Source organism: Atractosteus spatula, chromosome 9 (assembly GCF_055471065.1).
Source record: "Atractosteus spatula isolate fAtrSpa1 chromosome 9, fAtrSpa1.hap1, whole genome shotgun sequence".
In the NCBI taxonomy this organism is placed as follows: domain Eukaryota; kingdom Metazoa; phylum Chordata; class Actinopteri; order Semionotiformes; family Lepisosteidae; genus Atractosteus; species Atractosteus spatula.
Genome location: NC_142714.1, coordinates 18,707,124 through 18,725,635, shown reverse-complemented (window position 1 = coordinate 18,725,635; position 18,512 = coordinate 18,707,124). Strand labels below are relative to the sequence as shown.

At 35.7% G+C, this 18,512-nt stretch overlaps 1 protein-coding gene across 1 annotated transcript in view; it reads right to left on the bottom strand.

Annotated features, from left to right (window-relative positions):
* Positions 1–16,542: 16,542 nt before the first annotated feature.
* Positions 16,543–18,512, bottom strand: part of LOC148828350 (kinesin-like protein KIF26A) — a 37,122-nt gene continuing 35,152 nt past the window's right edge. Inside the window, exon 13 of the mRNA XM_088925526.1 lies at positions 16,543–16,750. Coding sequence (XP_088781652.1) covers positions 16,572–16,750 — 179 coding nt within the window. The 3' untranslated portion in view covers positions 16,543–16,571. The remainder of the gene's footprint in view (positions 16,751–18,512) is intronic.

Here is an 18,512-nt window from a genome sequence, read left to right as displayed (position 1 = left end):
TGGTTCCCCGAAGCTATGGGAGACATGTGTGAGCTTTAAATCTCTTTAGCTCCTGATAATGTAGCCCTTTTCCACACCAGCTTGCTTTAATTACTGAGAATAAGTGGCAGCATTTGGCGAAGTTTATGGTGCTTCTTGAAAGAGCTAGTACTAGTCTAGCCTACTGCAATCTGCTTGATTGGAACGCTGTAAATTCAAACACCAACACACAGTCATGCTAACAATGAGTAGTTTCAGCAGGTACTAGGAGCAGGAGGGGAACCTATAAATTCTCTTCATTTTCTTTCCACACACAAAGGATTTGTAAAACTGTCACCAGCAGGCCAACGATTTCAGTTACAAAAAATGGCAATCCTCATAATACAAGGATTTGTGAGGAATAGATAATATATAAATTAGATTATATTAGTTCCTGTGAAATCTGAAATGTCATCCATGGCAGTCACATGGCTAGTTAAATAAAATAAAATCAGGTAAATAGAGTAAGAAACAATCTTAAAAACTTCAAGAAGCGTGACAATGAATGTCAATATATGATAATGTTGTAGCTATAAGTCACCCTTCTTGCAACATCATACAAACAGTTATTCCCAAGAGCCAAACACAGACCTAGTATGCATACAGTGTAACACTTTGTAAAACACTCTGCCTGACTGAGACATGGATGTAGTATTTTGGATCCAATGTATTGTACGAGGTATACATAGGAAAAATAAAAAAAGAATACAGAAAAATGCATAAATGTAAATATCATTGTAATGAGAAGGAAAAATACATCTAAACACTCCTTTATACCATTTTCACATTATGTTCATACCCACAAGTTTACTGCATAAACTTCCTTCAATCCTGGTATCAGACTTTTCTTTCCTTTAATGTTATTGAAACATCTCATTGCAATTATTTTTTAATAAAGGAAAATGTACTGTATATGAATATGTATAGCTTTACCTGAAGTGCCAGATAAACAAACCAACAATGAGAGTAACACAGCTGCCCTAAAAACAATGGCAAGTACTACATCAGACAACAATGAAACCAGCCCTCTTTTTTTTTTAATAATCTCAAAATAAATCATGTTCCACTGTCATTCATCATTAAATGTTTCACCATCAGAAAAAAAAGAAATAGATAAGAACTATAACCCTGCTGCAGTATTGCTAAAGTTTTATTTTTCTGTCACATCCACCAGCTACCTCTTTGACGAAAGACTTGAAAGTCTTCATATCGGGTTAAATAACCACATGGCCCAAACACTGGCAAAAGAACTAATCACTAGTAACACAGCTGCCCATGTATGTCCGCTCTTAGCAAGAAGCCAATAACACAAGAGCAGGGAGATAAAACCCAGGAGCATTGTCTCGAAATAATAAGCTGCTAAAATAATAGAGAGAAGCAGACAAACGTGTAAAGGTGTTATCTCAAAAGGCACAAGTGGTTATAAACAAATACCAAATTAAGACATGAATATTTCATTGTGTAGCATACAAAGAAACCTAAATAGCAAGAGGGAGTTAGTTTCGTCTTTGTCTGGCCAACAGAGGAAAATAAAATTGTCTGATCAATATCAGGCTGCTGTTATTCACTCCCAAATTAAATCTTGCACTTTATTATAACAACCACCAGCAGGACCGTGTCTTTGGATGACTGTGACCTGCTTAATTAGAACAGCAGGGAAGAAGCAAATAAGGCCTGCCTCCTTTCCTTTATGACCCCTCAACCTACAGTACGGCAGGAACCAGGACTCCCTGTTTTCATGGCTCACTGTTATACAGATGCTTGATCCCCCCTCCCAACATCCCACCCACCCTCTACATTTTCCCTTTTTGTGTTTGTACAAAGATCAGGCACAAGTTTAGAGGAGAGAGGAACAAATCAGCCAAAACAATCAATTCAAGCTCAAACAGGATTACTGCTGTGAAATAAGTTCCTGTTTCCACAAAGGTAACACAGGGCAGGACAGGAAAGGAGGGATAAAATAACTTATGTTAAAGGGGTTTCATCTCTATAATATTTATCTTTCCTGGCATGAGGGTTGTGTTTTTTTTCTTTTATCCTAAGTGGTTGTTACATGTTTTATGGCCTCAGCTCAAAACTGGCCTTGTGTTTTTATGAGGGTATGGGTAAAGGTTAAAGTTACACAATTAGCATGCATTAGTCTACATAGAATGAAAAGAAGTCCTTTCTATTTCATCTGTGCTTTTCAAAGAACACTTCAAAGTTAATTTTGGCACAACAATGAAATTAGCTTGGCTGCTGCAAAAGCCACTATGAAAGAAATAACAGAAAAGCTGATATTATTGTTTTGACTAACAAAAGAGCAGTTTAGGTACTTCCGAAGTATACTTCAGAACACTATTAAATAGGATATTAAAAGGTCTAACTGAAGCTGGAAATATCAAAACCAATTAATTTTATAAATTATTTTGTCTTGGAACATTTCTATCAATGCCATGTAGTATTTGATGCTTATGAATGAAGTGTATAGCTGTATAAGTACAACAGGTGAAAAACTTAAAGAATAACAAGGGAATTGTGATGTGAAAATTAATGTCTATACTTTCAGTTCTGTTGAACTCCTGTTGCTGAGATATCTGTTAGTCTCTTGCACTACCTTGATTTGCTTTCTTGTCAATCAAAATCCATCCAAATTACATTTTTAACTTGCTTATCTACTCTAACTCAAAAGAATCACTTTGATTTCTTTCAAGCACAGATGCTTTATTTTAAAGACTTGTTCTAATTAGCATTGAGGGGTCTAATGCATCATTTTCTTAAATCCCCAAAATAAAAAAAAAATGCCAGTATACAAGAAACTCTGTATTACAGGAACTAAAACCTAAGTAGGACTAATTTATGAGCATATAACACATTAATTTCCATACTAAATTTTAAAATTAATTTAATATTTAACCACAGTATGAGGCCTTTTCTGTTAAATACAATATTCTATGATTATTACATATTTATATAACTATGACTATTATATAATTATGAATTGCAGAGCAATGTGCATCTTGTAAACTAATATTTAGTCCGGAAAGTATTCTACTAACTGGCCACCTGTTACCAGAAAACTTATTCCTGGAAAATGTCACAGTAAACCATGCCTGGAGCACAGAGGGCAGGGTAAAACTAAAAAAAACACCGGTACCCAGCCAATACAAGAGATATACTGTAGTGGTTTCATATGCAGTTTATCCAGAACTGAACCAAGTGACAGCAGTGCTGACCAGCCCCATCAAGCACTAACACTGATCAACTTTTACTGCTTTTATGCTACATAAAATGTATACAATTTGCTACATGGTTACCAAAAAAATAAACTATTTGTTACATAAATGTTGCATAAATACATAATAAACATTATGTTATATAAAGAACATATGAAATGTAGATAATCTTTTCAACAAGTATCTACATGAATCATGTAAAGGATCGACAAGGAAAAGGATCTACACAAGAAAAAGTTAGAAACCCTGGACACTAAACATCTACTGTATAAAGTTAGCAATATTAAAATCTACTTTCACTAACCTGAAAGAGCAGTTAAGCTCAAATACCAGTTTATGCATGTTTCTTATTGCCATTATAAATTGCTTTTTCCCCAAATATATGAATTGTGTTAGAAATTCTGGAAACAGAATGGATTTAGCAGTTTTTTTAACCTACAATCAACCATCATAATTAATCACCTACAGTACACTCACTTTTGGACTTCAAAACCGTGCAGATATATTCTTTCTTTGTTCAGTTCTATAGCAGCAAATGGAATGCCATCAAATTAGACTTGTATTATTATAAATATAAAAATGTGAAAATTGAGATGATGTTCTATTTAGCTGCCTAAAGCATCTCAGCAAAAGAGCTAATTATGCTATGCTCTAAATTATTACAGAAATTATCCTTTTCGATAGCTCTAATTTTAAACTTAAGTATAGTGTCCTGCAGCCAAATGTAGCTGTAGCATAGAAAGACAGGAATAAATTCTACATTTCTGAACACAATCTATAGTTTGGTCTATAGCAAGTTCATGCAAACATAAATACTTCAAAACCTGAAAAGGCATTTTTATGGGTAAAAGTATTAGATGTCATATAAAAGCATAAATGCCTATCAGTCAAATTACAAAGTATGCTGAATGACCTCCTCTTGCTTAGACTTTGTTAGATGTAAATTGTTTGAGTTTATTTTAAAATGTGACTTTTTCATTCTGTGCTGTTGCTTAGGCATTTACACTACAAACTGTTGTAACTACATTACAAAGCCAGTTCTCTCTAACAGTCTTTTCTTAGTGGGTATTTGTGTCTGTGTGCATTTCCATTGCACTTTTCAGCCCAAGAAAACCTGAACTGCAGTACCCACCTACTGTAGCTGACAGGCAACAGCTGTTAGTCTTTCTTCATCTTTGGAATGCTCTTCCTGACCACATTACAAATGCACCTTCTGTTGATATTTTTAATCTTATCTTAAAGCCTTTATTCTTGATTGCCTTTATTTCCTAACTTTCATTTTCACATTCATACATTTTATTTTCTGTTTACTGTACATACATGTATAAATTATGTAAAATGCCTCAAGAATACTCTAGATTGAAAGGAGCTAGTTAAGAATAAATCTGACTGATTGATTGTCTTGATTAATTGATTGACTATGTGCCAGCTGGATCAGATGGTGAAGCAAGGTTGTTTCACTAATTGTATTAGGTTAAATGAAGCCAAACTGTACCAAAGTGGCATCTAGCCAGGACACCAGGGTTGCCATGCCATGAGATTTTTACTGACCAAGTAATCAGGACCTCAGTTTAATGTCTCATTCAAAGGATGGGACTTCCTACAACATTGTCTGTTTTTTATCATACTGGAAAACGTACTTGTGTACACTGTGAATTACAACTATGGGATATCATAAAAGTAATGCAAACTGCTCCCTTAGTAACAGTGACCAGCTCTATCTTAAGATAAAAAGTCATGGTTTATTAAGATTAAGGCAACTGGTTGGACAGTGTTTACATTTTTAGATTTCCATCTTTTTCAGTCTGCTATTCCTGGTAAAGACCATGGTGGCAACATATTGAATATGTAGGAGCAGACATTTTCCTCCCCAGGAGACTTCAAGTCCTCCTGGAATCCTAAGCATTGACAGGGCAGCAGAAAGAGATATAGTTATTTCACTGTGTAATAGACCACCCTTTAGATCTCTACCCACAAGACCAGAGAAGAACATGCTGGTGAGACTATACTGTGTGTAGCAGCTACCACATGTCAGTTCCATGTAGCCATTTTAGCAGAGCCCAGAGGGCATCTTTACCAGGTGTCCAAACCACCTCGACTGGTTCCTCTCAATATCAAAGACTTGAAACTTTACTCTGAGGTTCTCACAGATAGCAAAGCTGCCCATTATGGAGAGTAAGCCCAGCAGCCCTGCAAAGACACCTCATTTCCAGTATCATGTGTCCACAAACTTTTTCTTTCTTGAAAACTCAATTTCCAAATCACATGAAGCTCTCTAAAATATCAATGGCAAGAAATGAGGCAAGGGTCAACCTATTTCTTTCTCCCAGTCCTGGCAAGGATTCTGTTTCTTTAAATGAATTAGTGCAAAGAAATATGCAACTTTGCTCTGTCTCAGAGCTCTGAAGCACTGCTTCACTACCCTGTTTCCAAATGGAAGAGCTACTGTTAATTATTTTCCAACAATAACAATAAATAATAAAAAGGCTTAGGTAAACAAGTACATAAAAGATGAATCTTCAAGGCTTACATAGTGCAGGATCATTTTTTTCTTTTTATCATTTGAAATGTTCAATACCAATTCTTAAATTCTCCTCCAGAGCACTCACCTAAAAAAAACATTATTTCTCTTCTCTTTTTAACTCCACCTGCAAGCATCCACAACATTACATTTACCTGATTCAGGCTTCAATCCCAAGTCTGCCTCAACTTCCTGATTTTATTCTGTTTGGAAAGGATCATGTGACTGTTGTGAGTTCAGCTGAATGGTGCAGTGGGTGTGAGGGCTTCTGGGACATGAAGTGTTTGTAGGAACAACCACGATTTCTCTAAACTTTAGATACAAAGGTTTGTGCCAGACCATACAATTCTTTTTTTCACCTTTACAAGAAAACATAAACCAATCGGTGCTTATTTTTTCTGGGAGTTGTTTTTATGTCACTATTTTATTATGTAATAAAAAAAACAGGCAGAAGATGAATGACATATTTGGAAGCTGCTTTAGTTTTAGTGCTAAGCAACACACTGGCATTGCTATGCAGAGCTGTCCCATATTTTATGGAGAAATAGATTTTACTATACAAACCTGCTTCTCCTGTCCATAGTGAAACATGGGTTCGGCAGTATAGGTTATTCAAGCAGTTTCAGTTTCATGCTCTTGCTGTTTTTGAAGACATATGGAAACCATTTGTTTTCCTTCTGACTTGGTAAATGAGGAAGGTACTCTATTTTTAACAGTGCAATCTTCTGGCATCACAAAATTTCCTTTGATGGGTCCAACAGCTGGCAGTGGGCTGGCAGTTTAAGAGGCAGGTTCCTGCAATCATGTTTTTATACTTCAGCACTCTGCTAATGCATTTTCTGCACTTTAAGGGAGCCTTAGCAGAAATCCTTATTTATTAATCCAGGGGAATTCGTTTCACACATTCCTCTTTTAGGCTTTGAACGATATAGTACATGCATTCATCATAATACCTCTGCTTACAAAACAGAGTACACCGTTTTACTACTCTTTTATCTACTTTTTTTATATGCATCATTGGACATGTAAAGGAAAAAAATGTGGATTCCAGTTTGTGTCCATGTTAGGCCCAAGACTGTAGGCCCAAGTAATTGAGAGGCAATTATTTTGCTCCCGTGGTTATTCACCACTGTTGCATGAGGCAGTTTGAGTAAATTTGTACTCATTATAAACAATGAGTACCCTGATTTATCTGTCCAGAATTTCAAGCTAAAGAGTGCTGTAAAGTCCCTGAGCACCCAAAAAATGTGTTGAAGCACTCAATGATTTTGAGTATTTAAACATATTCAAACCATTCATCTAAGTCAAGGCTGTAACCTACTTCTAACATTCACACTGCACAGTTCATATTTACACACTTCGTAGTACAGCAAATAACATTGTCTTTTAGTTATGTATGTGGGTTTCTACAAATACTGAGAATCAGTAGAGATTTTTATGAGGTAACTGACTGCAATGCAAGTACATTTGCAACAGTTTTATCATGGGATTCCTGCAGAAAGCTAAAAAGGCTTCCACTGCATCATGCAAAAAACAAAATAAAATGCAGTTAAAAGATTTGTTATCCATAGAGTTAAACTGCATTAGCAAAAAGTTTGGATTAAGGATTGTTAAACTGGAAAACAATTGTTTTTTAATTGAGAGAAAATGTTATAAAAATAGACAAGAAATGTGAGACATTTCTTTATTTCTTTCACTTGTGTTATAATTTAAAGCCTATGATGGACTGGTGACCTGTCCAGGGTGTAGCCTGCTTTGGCCTGTTGCTTGGAGGGATAGGCATCGGGTCCCCCTCGACCCTGAATTGGATGAAGTGGTTAGAAAATGGATGGATATAATTTAAAGCAAAAGATTTGCTTCAAGCTCAGTCAAGTTGTTTACCTCCTTATCATGTTTTTGCCATTGAAGCTGGTAGAAATCAGTGTTTTTTATCTTTGCAATGCAGAGTTAGTTTTGTTTCAGACCACTTAATTAGACAATATATGAAACATGCACATAGTGATCATGATAACTTTCACTGCGCAATTACAAGCCTCTCACCTTTTCTGTTCTGAAACTCCCTGCAACAACATCAAAGCTGTTCTTCCAGGAATTACCTGCAGTGAGGCACAGAAGGTCATTTTAGGCCTGGAGCTGGCCTACTCAGCAAATTGCAAAGTTTAAAGAATGCTTGATGGACTGTCTCCATGGGGAAGCTCCACTTAAGAAAGGAAAAAAAAATCTTGCTATTCTGCTGAAGGAAGTGGGGTTAAGTCTGCCAAAGAGTCAGAGTTGTCACAGAAGTCATGACTGACTTGTAAAAAGGCATACATATTTCAACAGCTGCCCTAGGGTTGAATGTAAAAAAAAAATGCAGATCAAACTTGTGTTTTATTACTGGGCAGCCTAGTTTTACAATGAGTGTTCTAATGTTGCAATGTTTTAAGAATAACTGTCATAAAGTCCACCTGATTTTGCTCAGACGTTTTGATTAGAAACAATTAAAGACAGAGGAAACCCGTTAAATTTGGAAAAATAAATAGTGCATTCATTTATAAAATTATTTTATAAAAATAATATATTGTTACAGCTATAGGTGACGAGGATGTATCTCTAGCAGCGTAAATATTTCCAGTTTTAAAGCTGAGATGTGGAAGGTCCCCTGATCAAAAACAATTGTAAAGTTTACCTTGGTATACCTAGGTAATTAAATTGTGGGTACATGTCAATGAGCAGAAACACAACATCACAACACAAGATCACATTAAGAGAAGAGAAAAAGGAGAGGAGAGAAGAGGAAGGAGAAGAAGAGAGGAGAGGAAGGAAGCTCAGACCAAGAGAGAGAGTTAGAGTCAAGAGCAGTTGGAACTTGAAGCTTGTGCCGGGTGTGAACCCCTATTTCATAATCATCCAAACAAACTTGACTGGAGCTAAGTATTCGAACTTTTCTAGAGAGAGCTTGCTGTGCTGTGCTATGCTTGCTATGCTCATGATTGCTTTTTAGGGAACTTGGTTCTCCTGAGTAAAAGATACTTCATTTAAAGACTGCTTTTCCTGCTCGTGGGTGCATTTTTAGAATAGGTACTGCATATAGACTCCCATTTATTTTGTAGTATCTGGTTTTACAAGGAGAGAGATTTAACTGCAGGTTGTATTGTGTTTAATTTAGAAAGCAGCTCATCTCTTCTTTGGCCTCTACAGGCATTATTTTAGTATAAATACTTGGAAGCAGTCTGGGGTTTTCTGGGTGATTATAACATTAGGCCACTGAAATGACTGCCTGTCAGAATTTACTGTATATATTGTAACTTTTGTGTTGTATAATTTTGTTGTGTGTAGCGTAGCGTTTGTATTGTCATTGATAATAATAATTCCTTATAGTTATATAGCACTTTTCTGGACATTCCACTCAAAGGGCTTTATAGGTAATGGGGACTCCCCTCCACCACCATCAATGTGCAGAATCCACCTGGATGATGCAATGGCAGGCATATTGTGCACAATATGAACACCACACATCAGCTATCAGTGGGGAGGAGAACAGAGTGATGAAGCCTATTCATACATGGGGATTATTAGGAGGCCATGATTGGTAATGGCCAATGGGAAATTTGACCAGGATGCCAGGAAAACACTCTGACTCTTTTCGAGAAACACCCTGAGATTTTTAATGAATGTTGTGAGTTGCAGGGTGATTTGGCTGCTGGCCATATAAATATTTGTTTAACCGAGTACGCCTGGATTATTACTCTTTTCATAAAAGCTGTGTCAGAGAACAAAGAATTCACGTGCCTCCAATTATACCAACCACTCAGGTAAATTCTGGAGAAATTACTTACAAGTTGGGGGTTATGAATATTTTACATATTGACTAAATCACTCGGTCAATATCTGATATCCACAATTTTCGTAACCCCCCATTCATAACAATATTTTGTTTAGTTGCAGGTATTAAAACTCTTCATGCATATACAAGACAGTTGGACAGCATGGTGGCCCAGTGATTAACATTGCTGCCTTGCAGCCCTGGGTTCAGTTACTAGTTTATACTATATGTTCTCCTCATTATTGTGTGAGTTTCCTCCCACAGTCTCCAAAAACTAGGTTAATTGGCTTCTGGACAAACTGGCCATGGTGTGCGTTTTGGTGCTCTTTGATGGACCGGCATTCCATCCAGGATGTACCCTGCCTTGCTCCTGATGCTTGCTGGGATAGGCTCTGGGTCCTGTGCAACTCTGTATTTCATAAAGCTGTTACAAAGTGGATGGATGATGGATGAAGTACCAGGGTCATGGTTAATTACCTTGGTAATTAAATGTAGGTGTAGCTTAATTACTTGCAAATAAAGACAGTATGTAATTCACAAAAGAGCCTAGTCAAATTCAGTCTATCACAAGTTAATAACTTACAATCTTTTTTGCCATCTATTTTGATTAGCAAAACGCTGCTGGTGCAACCCCTTTTTACTCTGCATTGTACAATATGCATACCAGCATGTAAATGAAAAGAGCAACATAAGGATTGTATACAGGAAATGCTATAAATTATTCTTGAAATGTTTTCAATTGACAAAGACCCCTTGTCATGTACTGGGTTAAAATACTACAAAAAAGTTGTATATTAAGGTACATCTTCTAGTAAATGACTAAACATCATCTTTATGATTTATCTTAGTGTTGCTTACCAACAGTTTTTAAAATAAAGATATCAACACATTTTGACAGTCACTACTTGATGCTAGCATGTACAACTGTCCAAAACCCCAAAAATACGCAATCATGCCTGAATATCCACTAACAGCTTTTATTCCTTTTACTACATAGACTTGCAATGTTTTTATATTGCATCATGGGTAAATAGAAAGAGGGCTCTAGTGATGCTTCTTTCTGATAGAATAGCCTGTCATCCCCAACTCCAGCCCTCAATTAAATGTTGTAACTGGGACATTTTGACAGTTAGGGGAAATAAATAACTACACTTTTGTGCTCCACACTGAAGTGAGAGACACCTTATCTCCAGAAGAGTTTAATTTTATGTAATTTTAACTCAAAAGTTTCTCTATCACCTAGCACAATATAAAAAAAATATATTCTTAAATTGATGGTTGTAAATTCTAATAAATAAGCTATTAGTTCAGTGACCACATCAAGATTAGCCCAGAGTTAAATATCTGAAATGTAAATATCTTCTGCAAGAATTCTGCAAGAGTTTTCTTTGGGCATTTGTTGTGAAACTGGAATGGTGTCATATGCTTTTGTCTTCATTGGCAATAGCATGACATTGGAATATTGCATTGACATGAATTTGGACTCAGAAAAACTAGAGCACTCCTTAAACATCAAAGGCATTGATGTTAAGCTGTCAGGTAACTGTTTCTAGGAGTTAAAATACCTTCTCATTAGAAGAAAACAACTGTATAACACTAAATAGATTTTGACTGAAAATAGTTCACTAATACTTAGTGGCACTACACCCTACTGAGAAGTAAACATACTTTTAATGAGAGTGATGAAACCAAGCTGTGTATATTGCGTCTTTGACCTAAATAAATAAATAACGGGAATATTATCAGCTTATGGTTCTTCTGAAGGGGTAGACGGAAACAGATTTTTGGGGTTAAGAGAAAGAACAAATATTCTGCCAAGCCATTCTGCTGTAACAGTAGATATTATACTGTATATTTGGCAGCACCTTTTATGTTACATTTTTATTTTTTTTAAGTCTAGTGATATGAATTTCATTTTTATGGAGAAGTAAAAGCATACAAACACTAAATAAGAAAAAAATGACAGTAATACGTTTATTATCAACAACTAAAGAGCTGGCTAGAATCTTCATAGAACACCCTTCTTCCCACTGAGGAGTCAAAGTGTGTAGGACTCCTGAGTTTCTAAATCTGTCTGCATATTTGATTAGTACCGTGACTGCCAGCTGCTCCTGCCATTCAGCCAAATCATCTTATGATGCTTTTAATCAAATTAAATAAATGGTATGTGAGGAATGAGGGAATTGTATTATGTGACCCAGCGCACTGCTACCCAATGACCACATTTTCAAAAGTGAGCTTCATGATATAAAAAGTGAACAGTTATTCAAAACATCCATTTCTAATCCAATCACTTCAATTTTGCAGATATGACCTGGTACATTTTTTTCCATTATTAAAACATTCAATCTATCTGCTAAGTTCAAAAACAGCACATATATATGCCCTTAATTGTCCTTCCTAACCTTTTAATATTGAAACTTTTTTAAGATCTGTTCACAAATTAAGGAATTTAAGCACACAAAATCTAACTATGCACTCTATTGAAAAGGGGGAAAAAATAAGATGTTGATCATTACAGAAAGCCATCGTTTCTGTAACCTGCAGAACACCTTAACAGAATGTACAATGTATTTTTCCACCACCACAATGCAAACTCAATGGGAATTTAACCGATTATTTCAAAATTATGTACACCTCCCTTCTTGGTTAATTTAAGGTGTTGAGAATGTTGCAGACTTCATTCTCAGAGGGTGTTTGATTGTGAGTGTGTGAATTACTGCAGTTGCACTTTACTGATTCCTATCAGTGCTAGTCTGCAGCTATATACCATTAGCATGCTAGCAGTGCACAAGACTTCAATACCAATTACTGGAGCAGCAGGATATTATGTATACAGCATATGTATACTGATCCTAAATTTTAATGCTTCCAGCAGGCTGGACATTTTCATTATCTTGTTAAAGTTCCGGATTTCTTTCATGGTACACCTAGAGAGAAAGAAAATGCTGGAAATGATTCTACAAAGCAATTCCAATAAAAACAGATGTATTGACTGAAATGTAGGTTTGAGAAGTTTAGATGCTTTAGAAGCTGTGACACAGAATCTGAAAAGAAAACATGGGTGAACATCCAAACAAAATAGCTAAACAGTACAACAGAATCTGGTGCAGTAAAAAAAGTCATTGAAAAAATACTCTGATTTCATTCCTCCCATATGCACAGCAATTGAATTAAGACTTTAGAACAGTTCCCTCTAGATTTTAGGATAAAGCTGCTGTATGTTATTCTTTGCGGTAACATTATATATTATTAGCTTGCTACTTCATTGGTACAAAATCTCAGCAAGTGATCATATCACCTCAGGAAATATATCCAAAGGACTTCTGCCATCATTTGACTATTTGCTATTAGAAATGTTGTTCGGCAGACTTCACTGTACATCTCCTCTGACGCAAAAATGTACAGATTGCACCATCACTACTCTAGAAGAACTGTTATTTAGTTTAAAAAAAAGTCCAAGACTGCTTGATGAATAGCCTACTTTTCAGACAGTACTATATATTGACCGATAGGCTCTCACATTTAAGGGTGTCGTATAAAACATTTCATTTTATAATAAAAAAAGGGTTATGAAAGTGAAATAATAAATTGCATAATTACTGCAGTCATAAAATAAGACATTGCATGTGGATTTGATTCCAAACTGGAGAGCTTCTAAATATCAAAAGTGATAGAATGACTGAATGTTCGCCTCTTGTTTGTGAACTTGTGTTTTCCCCATGTTTGTGTGGGTTTTCTGTGCTGCTCTGGTTTCAATTGCAAACTAAAGTGTGTTGACTTTACCGGATAGTATATCTTCTGAAAGAAAATATTAAAACAGATTATCAAGGCCTTAACAAGGGAAACTAATAATGCATCAGAAATATAAAATATGCTTTGTCAAAGCATGATGTGTTTACTATCATTTTACTTTTAAACCAGTTTTTTTTTTAATTATGGAATGAAAGACTTTCATTTTTTGCTTGTTTTACACAATACCATTTTCACAGCTTCCTTTGAACAAACCCCAGAGAGCTCTGAGCAACCATTTAAAAGAAACAATGTGCAAGCAGAGTTATTGAAATTATATAAATCTAATAAATCTAAAAAGAACAAGAGTTGTTTAAAACATGTGTTTAAATTAAGAGCAGATACTTTTGATTTGGCAGTTGTGCATGTGTTTAAAATCCTGAGGTCCAGAACTCATTTTGGCCCATGACTCATAGCTCTGTTATCACTCTGCTTGGTATTTGAATGTACTGAAACCCTCTTTTAGAAGAGCTTATTTGCCATTGCTCAGTGCCCTATATCTCCTCACTAACCTGAAATATAATACTGGCAAGATCACTTGTGCAACTGAAGACCAAGCTTGATCTGGCCACAGAGTGCAGTGCTGCCAAACCATGGATCTACAGGCCTAGACTTTTCATTTGGTTATACTGCACGTTTGCTTGGCCCATCCCATCTAGCTCTTACACCAACAGCCTTATAACAATATGCAATAAGAAACAAAATAAAAAGGGAATACAGATGATCTGGAAATTCTGTAGTACCAGACACCAACATTAAAAACAGAAAAATTCACTCTTAAACAGAGATTGCACTGCGTCAGACGTTTTCAAAACCATGAAACGCGTCGGAAACGTTAATCTAGTCCAGGAATCATAATGAAACACAGACATATGGAAATTAAGGGGTAGTGCATTTACAACGGAAAAATAGGAATTGCTTCTTTATACAAAGGGTTGGAGGTGTGTGGAACAAACTCCCCAGGCATATTGTTAAAGACAATTCAAGTATTTGAAGAAATCATTAAAGAAATCGCTAACCAAGACCAATGGATCAATTGGCTACCAGCAACAGAGAGAGTGAGATGGGCCTTCCCTCCTATGAGACCTTTCTTAATAATATGCTTCAAAGAACACAGTAATAAGAAGAAACATATCTTTTATTCACAAATAAAAGCCGATGCAAGATGCCATAATATACATTTATACAAAGGATCTGAAAACCCTATACAAAAACAAATTACCACATTAGAAAATATGATTTGATATGAAATGTGACATCACATACATTGCTAAATTAAAGAAATCTTCAGTTTGGCAAATTGTCAGTTCATGTAATTAAACACAATAGAAAAGAACTGGGCTTCAATTTAAAAAAAAACACAATAATAATTAAAAATAATCTCATGCAGCATCTTAAGAAAGGGCCTGAGAGATATTTCCTTAAAACAAAAACAAAATATACCAGGAACGTTTAACAGGACAAAATCAAGCTTTGTAATAATCCACTGGATATCACAAATTGGTTCATAACCTAAATGTCTGAAAACGTTTTATTGTAGAAAAAAATGTACTGGCAGCTACATTTTGCAGAAAATTCTAAAATGATTTTCCCCCTTAGTTTGAGAAGCCAGTACATGAGAGTTCCCATTGAATTGTTGCACTCAAACACTTAAATTCTGGCAGTAATTACTGGCATGCCCTTGTCACTGTAAAGTCAGACAGAAAACTGCCAGTTATCAAAACATGTCACAGTTGTTCTGAGGCTAACTTTAGCAGAGAGGCAGTACAGAATGTATTTACCTGTTCAGAACTATAGGCAGCAATTGAGCTTTAAAAAAAAACAGTCAGAAGAAAAAGCCAAGCTCATGCTCTGACACTTTACTTTGGCCAGAAGCCAGCAGCTGCTGTAGCTGGGCATGACTGACGCACAAAAAACTGTGCTTTCTCTATCAGTTTTGAGGTTCTTACAAGGAGCAAGAGTGATGGAGTGCATAGAGCAAAACAGCACTTCAGTGCAGTAAACCACCACCATGGGCTTAGACTTGCAATTCTGGTTGTATCTCATCTTTACCCTTGTTAACTCACTGCAGCAAGTTAAAAGGCATAAATTCCACTGTTTCGTAGTGTGACTTATATGGTTATCAAGATATGCTAGTAAAATTTCTGTATGCTTCCAAGCAAAGTTATATCCTGGCAGCCCTGTAGAATTTTGCAGTACATCATGCAAATAAAATATTTATAAAGATATATTTCAGGGTGACTTCAAAGTGTACTTTTTCCCAACACAGTGTCTTGTCACATCATGAATCAAACAGCCTCCTATTGAGATGCACACTGTAAAGAAGGCTCTGCTAGAGATTAATGGACTTCCACAGATGGACCTTAAAAACAAGACTGCAGGGTCTTCAAAACAGCATCTCTTCCCACTGTAATTAAGGTCTGTTGGAAGTTATGTTCAAGGCAACTGAGAGACAGGAACACATTGTATTCAACAGTTCTGTACCAAAGAGATTTGCAAATAGGCAGCTATTATTTCACTCTGACAGTAACTGGAATTGTGACAACAACAAACCAGCGCAGAAAGATCCGCCTCTGTAAGTTTGAAACTCCTTACAAAATTAACAACAATATATAAAAAAGAAACCTTACTTTTGAAAGGTTTAATGATAATGGACATAATTTGACTGAGGTTTTAAATGAGAAAAGGCAAAGTCTGAGATGCAATAATATTTATCTTATTGCTTCTATTTTTTTCTTTATGCTTTTTTTAACCTAAAATGATATTTTTTTACATACTGTATAATCATATAAATACACTATACAATACAATATAAAATAAGCTTTTTTTCCAATAGGAATATGTTTAGGGGTTGCTTAGGTATGCTGGTTTTAAATACTAGCACCAATACCAAAAAAATATGTACTTAAAATCAGTCTTTAAGAAAAAAAGGCACTTTCAGGTCTCATTGAATGTATCTTCTTTGTTTTATGTTGCGCTTCTTGCTCGCCATGCAGTAAACAGAAAAGCTTGATGAGTCACACTCCATCCAAATTAGTTTAAGGGTATGAGGCACCAGATTTCCTTAATAGGAAAAAACGCCATTACCTCCAAATCAAGACCCTCTAAGCATTTGTGTTTTGTTAACTTTCGTATGGGCTGGGGGCTCACTGCTTGCTTCTTTTCTTCCTGGTTGGCACCTTTCCGGTTCCTTTCTTTTCCACTTGTTCAATTCATTCTTTCACACCTCCACTTCCCGCGGACCGTCTTGCACATTGGAGACCACACCGATGTCGAAACAGGTCACCATCATGACTCGTGACTTGCATAGGTTGACACAGTATTCCAACTCATCTGTGACTTGTTCCAGGGCTTCCAAATACTCCTGTGATTCCTTATCTAGGTCCGGATCAACCTCAACTGCAAGACAAAAGTGAGACACGAGTTACAAAAATGCATCCAACAGAGATCAGAATAGTCTCCTGAATTTTATGGCTTGCATAAAATGCACTGTAATACTGCATGTAAACTTTAAAGGCTGCAAAAGAAGACATTTTCTTTTGTGAGTGTTTTGAAACTAAATTATGAGTGACATTTTCAATATAAAATTACTGAATAAGATTCTCAAAAGACAAAAGGAAAACCAAGCATAAGCCAGTCCACAATTTTGCTTTATGCACAAAGCACAATCAAGATGCCTGTACTCTCTCTTGTGGCATTAGAGTCTGAAATTGTGATCCATTCAAGACTGATATTAAGAAAAGCTATAAGGCGCAACCTACAGTATATGAGTCAAAAAGACCTTGAAAGTTGTGGAAATAGGTTCCATGGATGATCCCTTTAAGATGCACTACCCTTTGAATCACATTGTGGAAAGAAAGGCGATTTATATAGAGTGTCTGTTTTGATCACGGGTTTCTTCTTGACAAGAGGAACAGATGAACAGTAAATGTCCTGTCTGGCAGAAATGTGAGAAAGCACTTTAAATCGTTTCCACATACAATTACACAAAAGACTAAGCACAAATAATCCAGTATTTACCCCCAGAGCTTTCTGCATGAAAATAACACTATTGATTTTCAGACAACTAAAGATTTTAATTAAAAAATGTATATTTTTCAGTTCTTTTGAGTGAATTCATGAAGACATGGCAGACTGAACTTTGTGTTCTTAGGCCTCAGCCTCATAGATAAACATTTTCTTTTTTTTCTTTTTTTGCAAGTTCCAATTTACAGAAATGCTGGATATATTATAAGAAACTGAAAGGTTTATGCTTCCATTACAGAAATAAAACAATTATGTAATATAAGGTAGGACTGGAGTAATGTATACAGTGCTAGTTTTAATCAGACGTCCCTGCTTTGGCTTTTCAACTTTCAATTATCTTACAAATTTATTTCTCATTAGTAATTACCAAGTACAACCTCATTGGTATTCTACCTGGAAGTAGACAATGGGTCCATTTTGAACTGACAAGCAGTAGTCATAGCTGTAATATTTTCAATTCTAATCATCAATCCCCATTTATTTAAAAACAGTTCTAATGTTCAGATAGCTTGATATTCACTGGAATACTCCAAATTTTAAGCAAGCATATATAGGAAGCACATATAAAATTTCACCGTTAAATTCTACAATTCTACTGTTAAAGTCAGAAACATGACACCAACATGAGATTTAGGCACAAAATTCTAAAGAAAAAAATGACCAGAAAATGACACGCAATGTGCATGCTTAGTACAAACAAACACAGCATCAAACTAATGACAGATTTTCAAATGTTAATTGAAAAACAGGTAATTCTGCAGACAACCAATGTACAAATTATAAATACCACTTACTGCAATTAGCAGTGAATTACTGTACATGTCTTGCACAATAAATTGCTGGTTTGAGTCAACCTTGCATGTCCACATGCTCCAGAAACCAATGGACGCTCAAAAAGAACACTAGGAAGCAAAATATGAAATTTCCCAACATAGAACTAAATTTCTTTTTAATCAGGATGTGCTACAAGAAATTTTTCACCAGGTCAATAGAATAAAACATGGAATATAATTTTACAAAAAGCACATTCAGTTGGACTTAGTAAGAGAGCTTTAGAGGAAATTTAAAAAGGCAGTATATTCGGAAGCACAAGGAAGAAAATCACTTAAAAAGTCAGGGTCGAAAGACCCTGGAG